Source organism: Corvus cornix, chromosome 1A (genome assembly GCF_000738735.6).
Source record: "Corvus cornix cornix isolate S_Up_H32 chromosome 1A, ASM73873v5, whole genome shotgun sequence".
Classification (NCBI taxonomy): Eukaryota; Metazoa; Chordata; class Aves; order Passeriformes; family Corvidae; genus Corvus; species Corvus cornix.
The window spans coordinates 29,218,929-29,236,699 of NC_047057.1; the positions used below are offsets into that span (position 1 = coordinate 29,218,929).

The window sequence follows — 17,771 nt, forward strand, 5'->3', positions numbered from 1 at the left end:
TGGTTGTGCTGGTCTTTTGCAATCTGGCTCTTCTGAAGACCCTTCCACATTCCTCAGTGCATCTCAGCCACATTCCTGTCTGCCTTGGCCTGAAGCAGCCAGATAGACGTCTGATGCCAAATTTCAGATACCTGCTCCAATGGAGTTACCTGACTTTTCCCAACAATTTGTTGAGGCTGTGTCTAGAAACTTCAAGTTCGTTTTATCTGTCTCCAGCAATGACCAGAACTAGTACATACTGCACTAAAACCCAGTCATAATGCAATGCTAAGAGCATCCTGTTTTCCTGGGATGTCAGCAATACCAGCACACTGACACTAGGGACCACATCCCACATTAAAAGGCTTTGGTTGACAATTCGGCTGAAGTGCAATGTCAACAACTCTGGCAGGCTGCACAGAGGCATTTTGCCCGACACAGTGACCATATAGACTGTGTGTGCACCCTGGAGCCTGGACGTGGCCTCAGCATTGCCCCTTCCCAAGTAAGTAAATTGGGTGTAGACCTCCCTCCGCTCCCAAATAATGAGGGTTTTCCTAACTCGTCCTGAGTGATCTGGCTGTTATTGCCAGCCCTGTGCTTTTTCTTTGGGGTAATAAATATCCGGATTTGACCGCCTCTTTCCCGTGTTTGTAAATTTGCATAATACTGGAGTCTGACCGGTGGGAACTGAGTGCTCTCGGGTTTCGTTCACCTCGCCGGCTGCATAAGTCCCCCTGGCTCCCCGGCCACCCTTTTCCAGGGTGAATAAAGACACCCGCGGGCACACCGCGCACGTTTCGGGTCCTTGCTGACAGGCTCCGGGGGAGGGGCGGGCACGGACGGGCACGGTCGCCGGGGGCGTCGGGACCCTGCCGCAGCGGCGCCGCCCGCTGCCGCCGCGGCTGCGGCACTGCCGGTGCCTCTCGGCCGCGCCCGGGAGCGGAGCGGAGCGGAGCGGAGAGGAGGAGCCCAGCTGCCGCCGCTGCAGCCGCTCCCTCCCCGCGGCGGCCGGGGGGCGGGACGCCGCGGCAGCCAGCGCCGCTGTCAGCGCCCGAGGGGCTGGGGGGCCCTGCCGGCCGCGGGCAGCCGCGGGGGGCAGCGGAGCGGAGCGGGGCCGCCGCCGAGAGCCGCAGCGCGGCGGGCGCCGAGCCGAGCCGCAGCAGCAGCAGCAGCAGCGCGCCCGCGGCGCCGGATCCCCCGTGGCGGTGAGTGCAGCGGGCGGCCGGGGCGGCGGCGCTGCGGGGGCCCGTGGCCCTGTGCCCGGCGGGGCGGCGGCGGCCGCAGCAGCCGCGCGGGGTGAGGTGGCCGCGGGTCCCCGGGTCTGCGCCAGCGGCAGGGGGAAATGGGTCGATTTAACAGGTTGCGATGGGCGTGTGGTCCGCGGCGCTCTTGGCACCCGCGTTTTTGGCGTTGAGGTAGGGTAGGAGCAGGATTTTTGTTAGCACTTTGGCACTGCTGCTATTGCTAATATTGGCTTCTGATGCTATAAAACGCTTCCTAGGAAGCCGCGTCTTCAGCTGCGTGTCTGATAACTCTCGGGTATCCGGCAGCTGTCAAAAATACCAGGACATGTAGTTGTTTATCTCCAGCCCCATTCGGGCTTTAAGACGGTTAATGCACATAAGGCAATACCGAAACTTTTCTTAAAGGTAACAGAAAGAAAGGAGAACAAGAAATAGCTTTGGGCATCCTTACGGCTCTAAAGGCAGTTTAATCTCCCCAGAGCGGTATTTTCTTAGGCAACGACCCTTACTTTAAATTACTTTTTTTCATAAACTTTTTGAAGGACTGACACTTCCTTGTGCCAACTTTTTAACTCTGTAATGTGATTTTTTTTCCTTTTTCATATGTAATTTGTGCATCATGGGACATTATTTCTTTCCATTATTTACTGAATGCATTGTCTGAATCTGTCGAGAGATTCTTTTATCCCTTTAATTTAATAGGTACAGGATTCCTTGCAAATTTACAAATATAAATCGGGTTATGGAGTAAAATAATTTTGGAGGGACTAACTGAAGCGAGACATTGAAATTCATACAATTTCTAAGTTTGCAAGTCCCAAGTTAGAAGTCCAAGAAGGGATGAGTAATTGATCAGGGGTTTAGATCTTTTGCGGCGTGTTTTTTGTTTATTTGTTTTGTTTTTTGCTGCAGGGCATGTGACATTTGCAAAAATTTGTCACTGTATCTTTCAAGGATCATGCTATAATAAACAAGCAATATTACTAGACACATTTTTTTTCTTCCTACACTCTGTGTCGCTTGAATAATTTCTGTGTTCCACAACACAAAGGCCTTGTATCTTTGTGCATACAAAGTCGTTCAAGAGGATGAAACAACTAATTGGTTGTGAATAAAAGAAAAAGAAATCAAATGGCAAACAACTAAAACGTTAACCATGCTCAGTTGCATTTTTCCATAGCAGTACTTAATAAGTAGGCAGGTTTCAAAATACAGTTTTTGTATTCATACAGAACAGTCTGTTTTCAGGGTGTCTTATTTTATGGTTTTGAAAATACGCCTAGCTATAGGTGTACTCCCTGAAGTCAATGAAAAGATTTATACAGACTTGCCCAACTTGCAAGAATGAATTATAGAAACTTTTCCAACATGTTATTCTTTCATAGGAACCCAAGTTTCTGATGTTTCTGGGTTATATGCTTTTAATCTTCCAGTAGAAGACCTCATTGGACTTACGGGCTGGTTCCATCTTTCTCCTAAAAGGAGAAAGATTCCATTTAGGCTTAGCATGAACCTTTGTGAAATCTGTGTTGTATTTTTTTGTGTGGATGGAAAGGCAGTCTGGGTTTTAGGTAGCCTGCCATGTTCTTATATCCATTCTATTGTTTTCATGCCCCATTATGGAGGAGGCATGAAAGCAATAGTATATTTGAGACTGAAAATCCTGTGCTATAATATATATATATGTTTGGTTGTTGCTTTTATATTGGAATGGGGAGAAATTTCGGTTTTTCTCTACCTGGATCTAACAAATCTTTTGATTCAAACTTTCATTTCTAGTCAAGTCTAAAGTGTTAAAAATTACTGATGACAAGGTTGCAATGATTTTATTTTTTTAATGTGCTAAGCTTTGAGAATTTGGGGTATTTATAACATTTTGCATTTGTGTCTTTACATACAGGCAAAAACCAGTTCTTCAGTATCTGAGGATGGATAAAGACTTCCGCTACTACTTCCAGCACCCATGGTCTCGCTTAGTTGTGGCTTACTTAGTGATCTTCTTTAACTTCTTAATATTTGCTGAGGACCCAGTATCTCACAGCCAGACAGAAGCCAATGTTATTGTTGTTGGTAATTGTTTCTCGTTTGTAACAAATAAATACCCTGAAGGAGGAGGCTGGAGATTTTTGAAGGTGTTTCTGTGGCTCCTTGCCATTCTCACAGGACTGATAGCTGGGAAATTTCTCTTCCATCAGCGCTTGTTTGGTAAGTTAAAAGATGCATCTGCTGGCTTCCTGGTAATGGCTTTCTGACTTTTCCTTTTATCTTTCTACTCGTGGCAGTTTTGTAAGCTTTGCTTTTAGTCGCTTCTACTGTTTAGAGCTGTAAAGAGCTCAGTACACCAAAACTTACATCATTCTGGAAACTAATGCCGTGTCTACTTACGTGAGCATAATTCTCAATGATTTCAGTCAAAAAAGGATAAAAGTAGTGAAAGCTGACGTGTTTTAAATACTTGGGAGGTCAGTAATTTTCAATTTTTCCATGTTACAAAAATACTCCTTTGCACCTTCAGACCAGTTTCTAGGTCTTATTATGTAACTTTCTCAGCAATTTGAAGAAAAGGAATTCTTCCTTAGGGCAGCAACTCTGCCTGTCATGTCAAAAGACACTTAAGTGGAAAAAGTCTCTTGTAAGTATTAGCAGAGCTGTGCTCAAGAGCTCCCATGTGAAAATGGGAATTCTACAGGGGCAGGACCTGTCTCTGTTTTAGTACAAGAGCAAGTCGGTAAAATGGAAAGGCAAGAAATGAAATTAAATGCTTTCGTACACAAGATATGATTAACTGAGAAACATACTGTACATGGACTAAATGAAAGTAACGAAGTGGCCCTGAATTAAATTCTGAGACTGAGAACTTAGATGTAAATATATAGAGATATATTTGTATATCTCTATATATTAATATATAAATAAATATTAATATGTTTATAATTACAGATATATAGATATATAAATATATAGAGATACAAAAATATCTGCCGTTGTCTTAACTTACATGTAGAGAATGTTGCATCTGAGAGCTCAAGGCTGTCTACGTTTTAGAGATAACTAGAAATCTTCAGTAGAAAAGATTCCTTTGTTCCTGCCATTTGCACTGCTCTTTGAAACAGCTGATTCCGGGTGTGTTGCTGCTGGTCTAGATGGACAGCCCCCATATTCTTATACTGGTAGGGCTGCAGGATGGATGGTTACTGGAATACCTCGAAGCACATGAGCAATAGGCCATTTCCTTAGTCTGTCTCATTCTATTAAGATCAAGAGAGAGCCACGATTGTTTCAATAAATCAAATGTAAAGCTGGTGTGTCAAGGAATGAACAAGCAAAGCCACATTAAAAGACTTCTTTTAATACAGACTTCTCTTGAGGCACTTATTCTGAAAAACAGTTAAGCATCATGAAGACTACTTGGCTATTTTACCATAGTGTAATAGTAAATGTAAAATGTTCTCATAAAGAGGACATTTTACCTGGAACAAGAGCTATCACAAGAATGTTTTCCTTTCTGTCTTCCCCAATAGAGAAATGATTTTGTTAAACTGAAGATGTTTAAGGAAAAAGTGGTGAAACTGATGATAAATTTAGAAAAGTAGCTGATAGTGAGAGGATTGAGAGGATAAAGGGAAGAGTAGAGGGTGACTTGTTCAAATTTGAAGGACAGAACTTTTAGTTCAGAAAATGTAATGCAAGGTCCAGTGCTTGGAAGTGGCAAATAGCTAGCATTTTTTTTTTATCTGAAAGGCTAGACAATCAGTGGAACAAGTTTTTATAGAATATGACCTCATCAAGACATGAATTTTTCTTTTTGAGAACACATTTGTCTGACTACAGAGTAATTATCTTCTATCTAGGTAAGTTATGATGATAATTCCTTCTGGATTTGTAAGTGGATATCATATGTAGCTAAACATAAATTTTAAAGTGGCTTGATTCTGTCTTACTGCCAAAAAGAGAAGGTCTGTCCAGCCTTCAGTGTCTGCTGCTTTGTGCCTTTGTGCAGTTGCTCAGTGAAACAGGATAGGGAACTTACCCATATTAGCAGTACCCATCTACTATTTCTGTAATGATCACATCTCTCACCATACTGATCTTTGTGGCAGCACTAAGATGGGATCAGCATTTAGAAGAAACTAACAGGCAAGAAATTCATAACCCTGAGGGCAGTGCTGGTTTATGGATATTTGTGGTTGTGATCTGGGCAAGCAACATGGGCGTAGGTACTATCTGATTTTAGGCTAGCTGCTGCACGTTGAGTTTCATGGCAATTTGAGCCAATGTAGATCTGTCACAACCCCACCCTCCTAACACCAGCCACATCATTTTGGTGCCTCCCTTGAGCCAATGCTGCTGTTGATGTGACAGCACAGCAAGCCAGCTCAGGCAGCCAATCTCGTGGAAAACCAGTTGCTTCTGCTGTCATCCACAGCAGCTCCTTGAACTGATGTGATCACTTGAGTGCCAGTGCTGATGAAGTGGCCAAGGACTGTGCAGCCAAGACAGCTGGGGGCCGTGGCAGCCGTACCTGGTGTTGGCTCGAGTGCTGTGGGACTGCACCCACACACTGTGTCAGTGGAAATGTGCTGTTGCTTGTGATACACTGTGAGCAGATGGCAGGCACTGTGACTGAAGAGCTGACTGTATTGCTGACTGATGTGGCTGTGTAGCTGGTGTGGATAGAGATTGCTCTGATGAGAATGTGGGTTTACAGCTTCAGTTATCTCCGTGCCTCCAGAAGATTTGTACAGCCCATGCTGAAATATTTTCTGCCTGTTATTTGCTACTACTTTAATGACTTCATTGGCTAGAAACTGCTCCTTTTATTGAGATCCTCATCGAATCTCTCCTCTGGATCTTCTGGAATCAAGCAGTTAATGAATTCACCCCTTTGTTGTTTTTAATTTCCCTAGTCTGTTTTTCTAAGTAGCTGCTATTTTGTAATTTCTTTTTCTATGTAACTTTTTTTTTTTTTGTGTATGTATAATTGCTTGGGACCAGTCTGGTTTTAAATCCTTGCTTATTTATTTTGGTTTTTTTTTTCCTGTGATAAACTCTGTTTGTAGAGGAAATTGTGACTGGTTGTTTTTTATGGCCTGTAGTGTTTTTTGTGGCTTCCTGCAGTCAGGAAACCAAATAGCACCAGTCAATCTCCCCCTGTCAGATCTTGGCTCACAGTGTAGGCTGCAAATTGCAAATGAAAAGGGTTAGTCTGCACATCTCACTTTAAATGAAGAGGAAAGGAAAGGATTTTCTCTCTATGCCCTTTCTGCTTTTTTGTTCCTTGTCTTCTGTATTTCTTGCTGCTGAATTTGCATAGGAACTAGAAAAACAGTGTAGCTAGAACTGTGCTATAATACAGTTTGCTGTCTGTGACAGCCACTGCCTGATAGCCATGACTATCATGGACTAAAAAATAAAAGAAATAAGTTCAAGCATCTTATGTGTCTAAAAGTGGGAGGAGACAGGTGCTGGAAACCTTATTTAGGGCTCATTATGCTGAATTCACAGAGAGATAAGCGAGTAGGTAAACTATATTGATGAGAAGTAGAGATCTCGACCTCAGGACATAGTGGGATGTTTTCTGTTGATAATATTTGTTGCAACCTTTGAACAGTATCATCTTCAGGGAATCCTTCAAGACACTCCTTATTACTTGAAACAAGATTAGAAAACAATTTCTTTTCTTGTTCTTCAGTCAAGAAATAGCTTAATTCATTTGATAAACATCTCCCACGATAAATATTTCCATGGAAAATAGCCCTTATCTAGTACATTCTTTGTATCTTCACGGCATGTGGTCAGAACAAGTAGAATTTTAACATTGTCTTTTGGCTGTTATCCACTGTATTATTTTGATCCATCACTAAGCATATCTCCTATTTGGTTAGGTATTGTGTTCTGCTGGGCTTTTTATTTTGCAATGGAAAGTGAAAGGTCATAGAAGAATATTGGAAGTTTTGGGGAAATGAAAAATAAAGATACATACCCCTGGTTTTATTTTCCTTTCTGCATGAGAGAATTACTTGAGATAAGGGAAAGTGGTAATTTCTTGATTAATTTTCTGCTTTATTGAAACCAGAGAGAGCTTACAAACTGACCCATTTGATGACACTGTGCATTCAAAAAATGCATTCAAATCTTGACTTAAAAGAAATTCCTAAATAAGTTTTTGCCTATTTTTCATATTGCTCTGGGGCATTGTATGGAGAATAGCACAGTGTTTAAGGTGTAGAATGTGTATGTTTTAATTGGCACCTGCTCAGCCTACGCACAGTTACTGCTCTGCACTACTTCAGACCTAAATTGTGAGTTCAGTGGGAGGTTTTTTGGCCCCAAGTTCAGGCTGTGCATTTTGCATCAATACAGGTAAACATGATCTATCATGTAAATTTAAAATAGTCTTCAATTTGAATAGACTTTTAGCAGTATGCATAAATGGGCAGTATACTTGGAAAAACAGTATCTTAATTTTTTCAGTCCAGCATTTTTGCTTTGACTGGTCCTTATGTGTACTAATCCTTAGCTTATGCTGCATATTAGATACATCAGTTTTTAAAAACTTACTACAAACCATATGTTTCTACCTGGCCATTTTTCTGATTCTAGGTGATTATAAAGATGTATTAAAGTCTGGTTAAAAGCCTGGTTACAGAGACTGTATTTGTATTGTATTTATATTTTAATCAATTGCCAATGATTGTGCCTAGATTTATACTTGTAAGTTCCTTTCTAAATGGTGTGGATGGAAAAACTAAATACTTAACGTGTTATAAAAAATTACAGAATGCAAGATATATATAACTAAATCTGTATTTCTTAAAATGGAGGGATCATAATACAACAAGTAAATTAGAGCTGTTCTATAAATGTTGAATTTAATGGGTCGCTCTCTTACAAATGTTCACAGTATGCAATTTGTTTAAAATTAAATGATAATCTGAGCTTCATAGACACTGGGATAAATGAATAAAGCACTCATTATAGGAATTGCACTGAATTGTGGGTACACACAAATGTTGCAGATTTTTTAATGGACAGTAGTGCCATGCTGGGAGCAATTTCAGGATAGATGGTTTCAAACAAAACACCCACCAAGAATATGCTGTCTGAAAACATTACTTTTTTTTGTCAAATATATTATCTGGAAGGCTCTAAAAGATCATGCAACTGTGTTAAAAGCAGACCCTTCAGTGTCTGCTTTTATGCTGAAATTTAAGGGGTGTATCAAGTGAAGGGTGAATCAACTGAATGAAGATTGCAAGAGGAAATTAGGCAGACTGGGATTTAGTCAGGATGATGGTGCGCTACTTAGGAAAAGTGGATGTTAGGCAGGATAAATTTGTACAATATTACATATATCATCAATTAGTATCCTGATATATTAGGGATCATGTTAGCGTAAAATCTGGGCAGTGGTATTGCTGCTAGTGTTGGCATATCACTTTCATAGTGGTGCTTGTGACATAGCTAATGAACCATGTGATCTGTTTTGCCAAAGAAGCTTCCCATAGATTTGTTAAGGTTTTTGCAAGCTTGTTTTTCAGCCAGATTGTTTCCCGTTCTTGTTTGATAGTAGTGATAGGAACAGTTGTACCACCATCTGTAGAAACAAGTGATGTGTGTATGGCAATACTTGCATAAAATTCTAACCTGATTGATAGAGCATATTCTTTTCTGTTGTCATCTCTGTGTCTTACATTACAGTAAGAACTGTCACTTAATGCCCAGCAACTTTGTTCCTGCTGTTTCTTTTTCATTTATGACTTCAGTCTAATAGAAAACAACTAATTGGATAGCTGGTAAAAAAATACTGTCTTCAAGAGCCTGTTCGGTATTTTAATAACAATGACCAAGTTAATACTGCTGAAGGTACTCAAGGTCTACTGTGATTGCCTCACAGTCCATTCACCTCTTTAGTTCCAGTAAAATGTTGAAGCAATACAATAAAATTATTTTGGTCCTACAAAATGTGTGCCAAGGGGCCAGTCTAACAGTTTGCTAATAATAACGCACAAATGACTGTGAGCAAGCATTTCTGAGAGCCAGAATCCTCAAATAAAAAGTTAAAAAAAAAAGGCAACATAAAAAGAAAAAGCTCTCAGCCAGCCACTGAATGAGTTGCAGGCTCATCAGATTCCAGCTCTGGCAAGCTGACAGTAATTAAGATATCAGTTTATTTTAAACTTTACATCATTCATGAGAGAGACCACAACTGACCTTTCAAATATAAATGAAAAGCATGCAAGTGACCTCCTAATTTCTTCTCTTGCTCTTATTTTTAGAAGAGCCATAACATCTCACTGCTTCCTCTTTTCATACTCAATGAGAAGACTGCTGTTGTCTGCACTTAGCCTTAGTTGTGGAATCAGTCTTTGTGTAGGAAATTATAGAGTTTAATTGGAGAGATACAGGCAGTAGCTACAAAAAGATTATTCTCTCTTTGATGAAAGCTTTGATTCTACTGGAGGTGCATATCCCACTCCCCAAGCAATAGCGTAAGAGTGCAAGAAGGGGTACATGTGTCGGATTTTCCATAATCTGCTCTAGATAATATTTAGCATCCAGTGACTGAAAACTAAAAATAAGTTCATTGCTACTTCATATTGATGTGTCAAATCTGTGTTTTGATCTTTTTGGCATGAATTTCAGATTTTTCTTTCTGTTTGAAGCCGGGAGTGATTTTGGAATGATGCCTGCCACTTACAGGAATGATATGTCTCCATTCCCCAATTTCCAGAAATAGAAGTGAGCTTATTCTTAGTAGATGTATCCTGATGGGCATAGTGCAGGTGCAACCTACTGCGGGGGCAAATTTCATGTATCATTATCCCATACAAGGATGAGATGTAGAAGATATTAGTGTGGAACATCAGCTTGCCATGTGCCTGCTGGAGAGTCCCTAGGAGAACATGATTTCCTTGGTCATGTTGTACCCTTTTGAAGGTCCTCTTAGGCTGTCAGAGTGGCATGAAGGTCCTTCACATGCAAACCAACATTTATCTCTGTGTGATTCTGCTGGGACCCCAAGCAGAATCCAGCCTGTGCACTCCCCAGCCTGTGCACCAGCCTTATAAAATTTTATTTATTTATTTGTTTGTTTGTTTGTTTGTTTTTAATTCCAGAATGAAAAAACCCCAACATTCTGGGCCTTAAAAAACTTATAATACATTCTCAGGATTTAAGAGCTATTTAGCAAATAATAAGTGTAAATAATAATAGTTCTCATAGATATTTTACATATGGCAAAAATAAAAAGAATTTGTAAATGTATTCACTAACCAGAATGACTTTCAAGGAGGAGAGATCAGTAATTGTTCCCTATGACACAGGCAGGGCAGAAATGCAGAGTTTCTAAATGTGATTGCTGAGACATGAGAGGCACATGCCCTGATTTCAGATGCTGGAAAACAGAATTTTCTGCTTGCTTCTTTTTTCATCAGAAGGGGCAGTGCCCCTTTCCCCATTGAGTAACTCATGCCAGGGTATGGCAGGAACAGCAAAAAATTTCTTGCTTTGAGGATTCTTACTCTCCATGGTGCCTTTATGTTGGAAAGGAGTCTCCCAGGAGCATCCAGGACATCTGAGAGTAAAGGTAGCAGCAGAGCCTTGAATTCATCTTTCATCTGCAACATTGCACTGTGATCTTTCGAAGTGGCCAGCTCCTTAGGGCTTTTTAGGCTCACTTATGTACATTCTAAATAGTATTTTCTGTTTCTGGGACACTGATGCAATGTCTGTCTACTATGAAGCACAGTTCCATTTAATAGTAAAGCAAAGAAGAAATTAAATCTGTACAAGATTCAGGTAAAGTCAAGCATGCTAAACAAATAATGAAACAGTAATTAGGGTAGTGAGGGAGTAAAGACATGAGGCAAGATGAAGAAAAACATTTCTAGAGAGTCACAGCAGCAACAATATTTAATTTTAGCTTACTTGAGTAAAGGGCCTAAAAATTGAGAGACCACAGTTTCAATTAACAAAAACCTGCAAAAATCCTAGCTCTTTTGCTAATCTGTGCTCGTAGATGTAAGTGACAAAAAATATGGACCTTAATTCACACCTGACAGTATAATATGATGGAGGTATAGAAAAGGTAGGAGGAACTGAAAACTAGTATTTTATGTGGAGTGTCTGTGGAGTTCTTGACTTGGGGAATTCAGGGCTTAGCACAACATTCAATTTTGTGTCACTTCCACACAGCAAGTAAAAAAGTCTTTACAAACAGTTTCCTCCATGTCTACCACTTTGCTTCATGTTATCCTTGATAGGTTCCAGATGAGATAACTTTGAAGTGGTTTGGGGCTTACATCCCATGAGTCTTGTCTCTGTGGCTGCCAAAGGTGGAGCAATTTTTATCTAAATTAGAGGTCACTTCTGTATGACTCGTCTAAATCCAGAGAGTAGAAGAGGAGTGCTACTCTTTTGGGGATGTCTACAGATTTCCATCTCTTAGGCTGCGGATAAAACGCAAACTTCTCTTGAGACTGCGTTTCTGATTGCCTTGCTAGGGCATACAGTAGAGCAAATGCAGGCGCCGGGGGGCTCTGCAGAGGTAGGGGCTGCACTGCCTATGCAAAGAGCTGACCAAGGCAGCCTGTGTGTACCCAGAGCTTGTCAGAATGCCACTCTGGGTATCAAACTAAACCAGAACTTGGTTGAGGCTCATATAAGTTTGTGTAGAAAAGATGAATTATGGATCCTTGTATTTCTAGATGCAGTTTGATATCCCAGTACTGTTGGTGGTGTGGAATTGGTGTAGATCATATGTTTGTGTTTGTGTGTTTGTCTTAGTTTTGTTTGGGGGTTTTTTTGGTTTGGTTTTTTTTTTATGTTGGACTCTCCTTCTGCCGTCAGACCTCCGACAAGTGTGCAAATTTTCATTAGGGATGTGTTCTGCCTTAATTTACTCCAGGAATGGGTTTGGTGGTGTTAGGTGTATGATTGGACTCAATTATCATAAAAGTCTTTTCCAACCTAAATGATTCTGTGATTCCTAACTTTACAAAATGTGTGGTTTGTTAGCTCCACCACAACTTCCATGCCTCACCTTCCAGCAAAACTAACTAGAGTCCTGCTCAGGTGGGATTTTGATTTATCAGAAAATCAGTGATAACAGATCTCTTATTTTCATGCTGTGATAATGGTTGTAGCAGACGAGGTCCAGCTGTTTTATAGCAGGGGTGGCTGCCGCAATTACAGCCTGTGTAAACAACTGGCTAGAACCGCAGTTAAAATTAGCTTTTAACAGCAATTCAGACAGAAATAACTATCTTTCAACAGAGCAGCACCTTCTAGTGGTCTCGAGTGAACATGGCAGCTAGCTAAACAGTTTAAAAATAAGGAAAGCTAAATATGCTAGATTATGAATAGCAGTGCATATTTCTGTACACTATTTTTATGATTAAATTGATAATTCATTTAAAAACAAAGGAAAAAAGCCTGAGTAGAGAAAGCATGTACTGAAAAAAGTGAAAACATTTTTCAATTTCAATATTTCCTGTTCCTCCCCTCCTCCCTACCAACCTACTAGTTTACTAGCTTTTTATAAAGTTACCTTGAAATAGTATTTTTGTATGTTCTACTTGCAACCTACCTACCCTTTGGCTTTCTTAGTAATGAAAATTTGTCTTCATTATACACCAGCTCCACAGGAAATTTGCCATGGAAATGTTACTTTGTTCAGTTTCGCTGATCATTAAGGTGGTTTCTCCAGCCAGAGTATTCCTAGTAAATATAGTTTTGCAATATAGTATTTGCCCTGGTTACTTTTGCAAATCACATAGTACCAAATTATTTAAAATTCAATTTTTCCTAAGTTACTACTAAATATAGTGGCTATGATGGTTTAGTCTAGTCTGTGGTCTCTTTCAGTTTGTACGTAGTAGATAATCCTTTTTGGACACGCTTATATAGTGTACATAGTACAAATGAATGATGTGCTATTTCTAGAAAGGCAAATTAAGATTAATAAACAGTGCTTAATATTATGTCATTGCAGGATATTTGTGCATTAGTGGAAGCTAACTATATGAAACGTATTTGTACGTAGATTTTCATTACATTTCTCTGAATTTTGCAATTGGGTGAAAAAATGTCAGGTACAAAAACTCAGATTTTCAGGAGATTAAAGGAAGACATAACTATTCGCTTTCTGATGCTATAAACACTATAACATTTTCCTCAGTTTTCAAAGTAGGGAACTTGGCTTTTTTTTCTGAAGAAAATTTTCAACATATGGAAACACCAGCCCAAAGCTGAAATAAGTCTTGTGAACATTTTAACCCATGAAAGCTAATTTTGTATAATTTGTTTTGGTGGTGCCATTATAAAATAGGTTTGTTGAAATAGCTAGTAATTTGGCAAGCTCCATCCCATGCTAGGAGGGCAAAGGGGCAGTAAGACAAAGTTAATGGATTTTTGGGGTTGTTCAACCACTTCTGTAACCACAGGGACAATATTCTGCAAAATATTGCAAGTGCTACACAGTCACTTGTTAGAAGTACAACTGCCTAACCGTAAGACTGGTCCAAGTCTGGCAGAATAATAATCAGCCTTCCTGTGTAAGATCTGTGCAGCTTGCAGCCCACACCGGTTCTAGCATAGGACTGGATTAACTGATTGTATCCCTTTTGGTGCTCAGGCAAGTGTTGATCTGGATGCATATACAGGTGCCAGTTGAGAGATGTATAGCTTATGAAACACCAGTTTTCACCGAGCCTGGAAAGGCTTGGGTCTACGTGCATACCCCTGTACCCCACTGTGGACTAGAGAGTGTCTTTTTTGTCACTGGAATGTGCTTCTTCTTGGTCTCACAAAACCAATTCTCCACTTGTGTTTTGCACTGGAAACACAGACATGCTCAGTAACCCCTGGGGTCCCTGTTTGTCCCCTGTGAGGTCTAGTCACAGCTCCATAATAGACAGCAGAGTTGCAAATATTTATTGAAGACAAAAAATAAACCCCATGATTAAGCTGCTTTGTTTTCTGACTCAAAATTCTTTGTAAGTGTTTATTTTAAAGGGCTGTGTAGTGGATACATTGTAAGCAATTCTATTTACTATTAAAAATAAACTTGTGAGTTGGCTTCACGACAAAAGAACAAATAGTATAGAAAGAAACCCTGATTATTTTGACAAGTTGCTGCAGAGCATCATTAAACTGGTATTGAAGAACAGAGATTTCAGCACTGCCCTTCAGAGTTCAGCATCAGCATTATACAGGCTATAAATACTGCTATGTTTATTTTATCTGCTATGAAGTTTGGATTCCAAAGAATTCAAAGAAAGAAAATGTAGTTTCTGGAGGCATGACATATATGGTGATAAAACATTTAAGCTCTAAAATTAAAAAAATAGGGAGGATCATGAAATTACTTTTCTAGGTCTGGCAGTTAAAAAACCCCCAGGTTTCTTAAAAATGCCAAAAATTCTAAAAGAATAAAGAGTGTGAAAATATAAGGAAATGCTTATATGCTCTTTAACCAACTTTTTTTTATTATGCCATGAGGCCATTTAAAGAGAGAATTATTTTTTCACATTAATTTTTTAACCTGGGATTGAGTCACATAGAATTAAAAAATCTACACCTCAGGAACAAATGCAGTAGCATTTTCTGTTGCTAATGCAGCGTTTTCAGTTACTTTCCCACTAAAAAAATGTTCTAAAACATTACAGGAAATCAATATCTATTTTTATAGGTTTCCTTTTATCTGCATCAGCACAACTGTCTAAACCTGAAGTAATCACATCAGTAATAGTAAAGTCTAAAATTAAAGTTATATGGTAAATCTCTATAATGAAAATTGAGAGGTGCAGAAAAATTCAGAATTAAGCCCGCCTACACACTAATTCTGACATAGCTTTAGGTCTTCCCACATTATCTGCATTTTACAACTCTTCCAAATCAGCAGCCTGAAGTACTGCTTCTAGGTAATAGCAATGACATTAGTGTAAAGCAGAGATGTGCCTTCAGGACCCCCCATGCAACGTTTGATATGGCAGATGGCACTGACCATCACCACCCTGCTCTTGCTTGCCTTTGGGTAATCCATTGAGAGAAGAAAATGTCAGCTCTCTCCTTGCAGCAGCAGAAGTCCATCCTCCTGTTCTTGTTTTGGTATTAAAAGATGAATGTGCATTCTTTTGAGCAATTCTATTCTTTTCTTCTTTGAGAAATAGCAAGCAATCTTTAAAGGCTGTGTGGCATTTCTAAAATGGCATTTCTTTCTCTAAGGAAGGCAGAGTGCTACGCATTTCACCTGTGTGCACTCACCTGCAGTCCCTAGTTCAGATCAGGCCCTTGAGACCACCAAAATCAGGTAAGACAGGCTGCACAAGAAACCCAGTTAAAAGACATCTGGCTACAGACATCAGTCTTCTGACCAGTATTGGCTGAACTGGTGGGAAACTGGAGATCCTAAGTTCCCATTGTGTTAGCACACAGTGTTCTCTGTGAGGACATCAGTTTTCTAGCTGGGGCAGTAGCTGAGACCTTGACTGTTACCTTTTGTGACATTAGGCTGCATTTTTCCTCAGACTGCAAAAGCTGAGAACTGCAGTGCTCCCTGATTAAGATTCACCTTTCCCAGCTGGAGGAAGCCCTATCTATGCTGAGTCATGTGAAGTGGAAGGGACAGAGCTGGTAAGTGCCAAGTTGGGAGAAGTCCTGAAAGGAGAACTTGGGAGGGCTGTAGATTTGATAGGTCCCTGCATGAGGGCAGCACATCCCATCATCTCTTGGTTGCAGGCTCCAGGCAGAGCACAGGAGACTTGGTTGCTCAGAGCCTTGGATGTTCCTTTAAAGCAGGAGCAGAGAAGCTACATTTCTTTACAAGGCAGGTAGTGGATTTAGCCATATCACCTGCCTCTGCTGTGGCCAGCTGTAGAATCAGTCTAGGCATATTTTTTCTCCTGCCCAAAGAGATTTGACTTCCACAGATGAAAGCAATGTACAATGGTGAAGTATTTTAATAGCATTGTGGTATTGTTTGTTACAGTTTTTTGCCAAGTGAGATGATTCTGAAGCATGGCAAAGAAAAACTTTGATATCAGAATACATTCATTTATGCATATTGAAGTGAAAACCAAACTTTTAGGAACATCTGAACATTATTATTTAAAAAAGTAAGCTCCTGCCTTAAGAAGTAAAAATTTCAGTAATTTCTCTGTGAGATGAAAGTATTATAAAGACAAATAGTGAGTACAAAGATTGCTTTCTTTAGCAACTTTGGGAAATTTGTAGCAAAATTTATGTCTTCAACTTAGAGACTTTTGGTTTAACAATTTTTGCTTACAAAACAATGCTGAATTTACAATAGTAAATGAGAAAGTTGTTTCTCTGACAACAGCTGAGCACATACATAAAAGGTCAGATCTTTCAGGTCATGGTTTATCTTGTGTTCATTGAATGTATTATGAAGGTATTAGAATATCCAGTTATGGTACACAAAAGCTACCTTGTTGCAGCGGGGATACTGCAACACGCATATACCAAACCAGGCGTCCCGTGGAAAGGAAATATATACGGACAGACAGATTCTTGCTAGCTGTTTCAGAGATGTTTATTTCTCCAGCCGCATGGCCGGAGCTCTTCCGAGGAACTGTTCCAGTCACGGGCCCAAGGGTCCTTCTGCCCGCGCAGGGAACACAAACCAACCAATGGGAACGAGGCTGAGCAGGGGCAGGGAAACCCCGTGTCTGTGCCCCCAGGGCCCCTCTCCCAGGGCTACACGGCAGGGGAGGGACCCCAACACCTCACCCGTTTTATTTTAATGAAAGGAGAATGAAAACTGGATAAACATAACAAGAACAGTTTCAAGACAAAACAAGCCACCCTCCTGAGTCTTTAAATGTCCAATCAGATTCTGTGGAACATCTTAGGGCTGACAGAAGGGAGACAGAACTCTGAGCATGCTTTGTGGGGAAACTGAGGCAGGAGAGGGTTTAACTTCTTCCCTCCCCCTTTTCATCCCCCACTCGGCATTGGAAAGGGATTTTTGGGGAAACAATTGGCAAAAGCATGGTTTTGTGAGGGAAACCATGGGTGAAAAAATGGATTTGGAATACACTGGGGGTAATAGGACATAGGGTAAAAGGGAAAGGTGGGATTAGGAAAGGGAGACTGTAGGGGGGACTTACAATAGAGATACTGTCTAACATGACTACGATTTTTTGCATATATACTGCCTTTTACAGGGACACCATCAGGCCCAGTGACCTGCGATGCTTGTAACCCTTTTCTACCTCGTATAATTTTGAATTCCACGACTTCTCCATCTCCCAAGCTTGGGATGCATTTTTCAGGGTTATTCTTTTTAATAGCAGTTCTATGCACGAATATGTCTTGCTGGTTGTCACACCTTGTTATAAAACCATAATTTTGCTTAACATGATACCATTTTACTATCCTAAGGTCTTAGTTACTATGATCTTTTCCTTTTTCCGAGTGGCTGCTGTTTTCTGTCTCGCTGCGTCTTTGCTCTCTCCTTCGGTCACTCCCATGTTGGAATTGTCGGGGCTGCTGGTGCCTGCGCGCTCTTCCCGGGGTCGC

The 17,771-nt window shown here is 40.4% G+C and overlaps 1 protein-coding gene across 7 annotated transcripts in view; it reads left to right on the forward strand.

Moving 5' to 3' along the window:
- The first annotated feature begins 429 nt into the window (after window positions 1–429).
- The window catches only part of TMEM117 (transmembrane protein 117), a 194,732-nt gene continuing 177,390 nt past the window's right edge, over window positions 430–17,771 (forward strand). For 3 of the 7 annotated variants that reach the window (XM_019279913.2, XM_019279912.2, XM_019279914.2), the window contains exons 1-2: window positions 3,343–3,431; window positions 15,758–15,863. Coding sequence is in view for 3 of the 7 variants with exons in the window: in XM_019279911.3 (XP_019135456.3) it covers window positions 1,348–1,397; window positions 3,127–3,431 (355 nt within the window). In the remaining 4 variants the exon portion in view is untranslated. Of the gene's footprint in view, window positions 485–1,118; window positions 1,188–1,306; window positions 1,398–3,126; window positions 3,432–15,757; window positions 15,864–17,771 lie in introns of those variants that run through there. The other 4 variants (XM_010413606.4, XM_039571327.1, XM_019279911.3 and 1 more) reach the window with 4 other exon arrangements.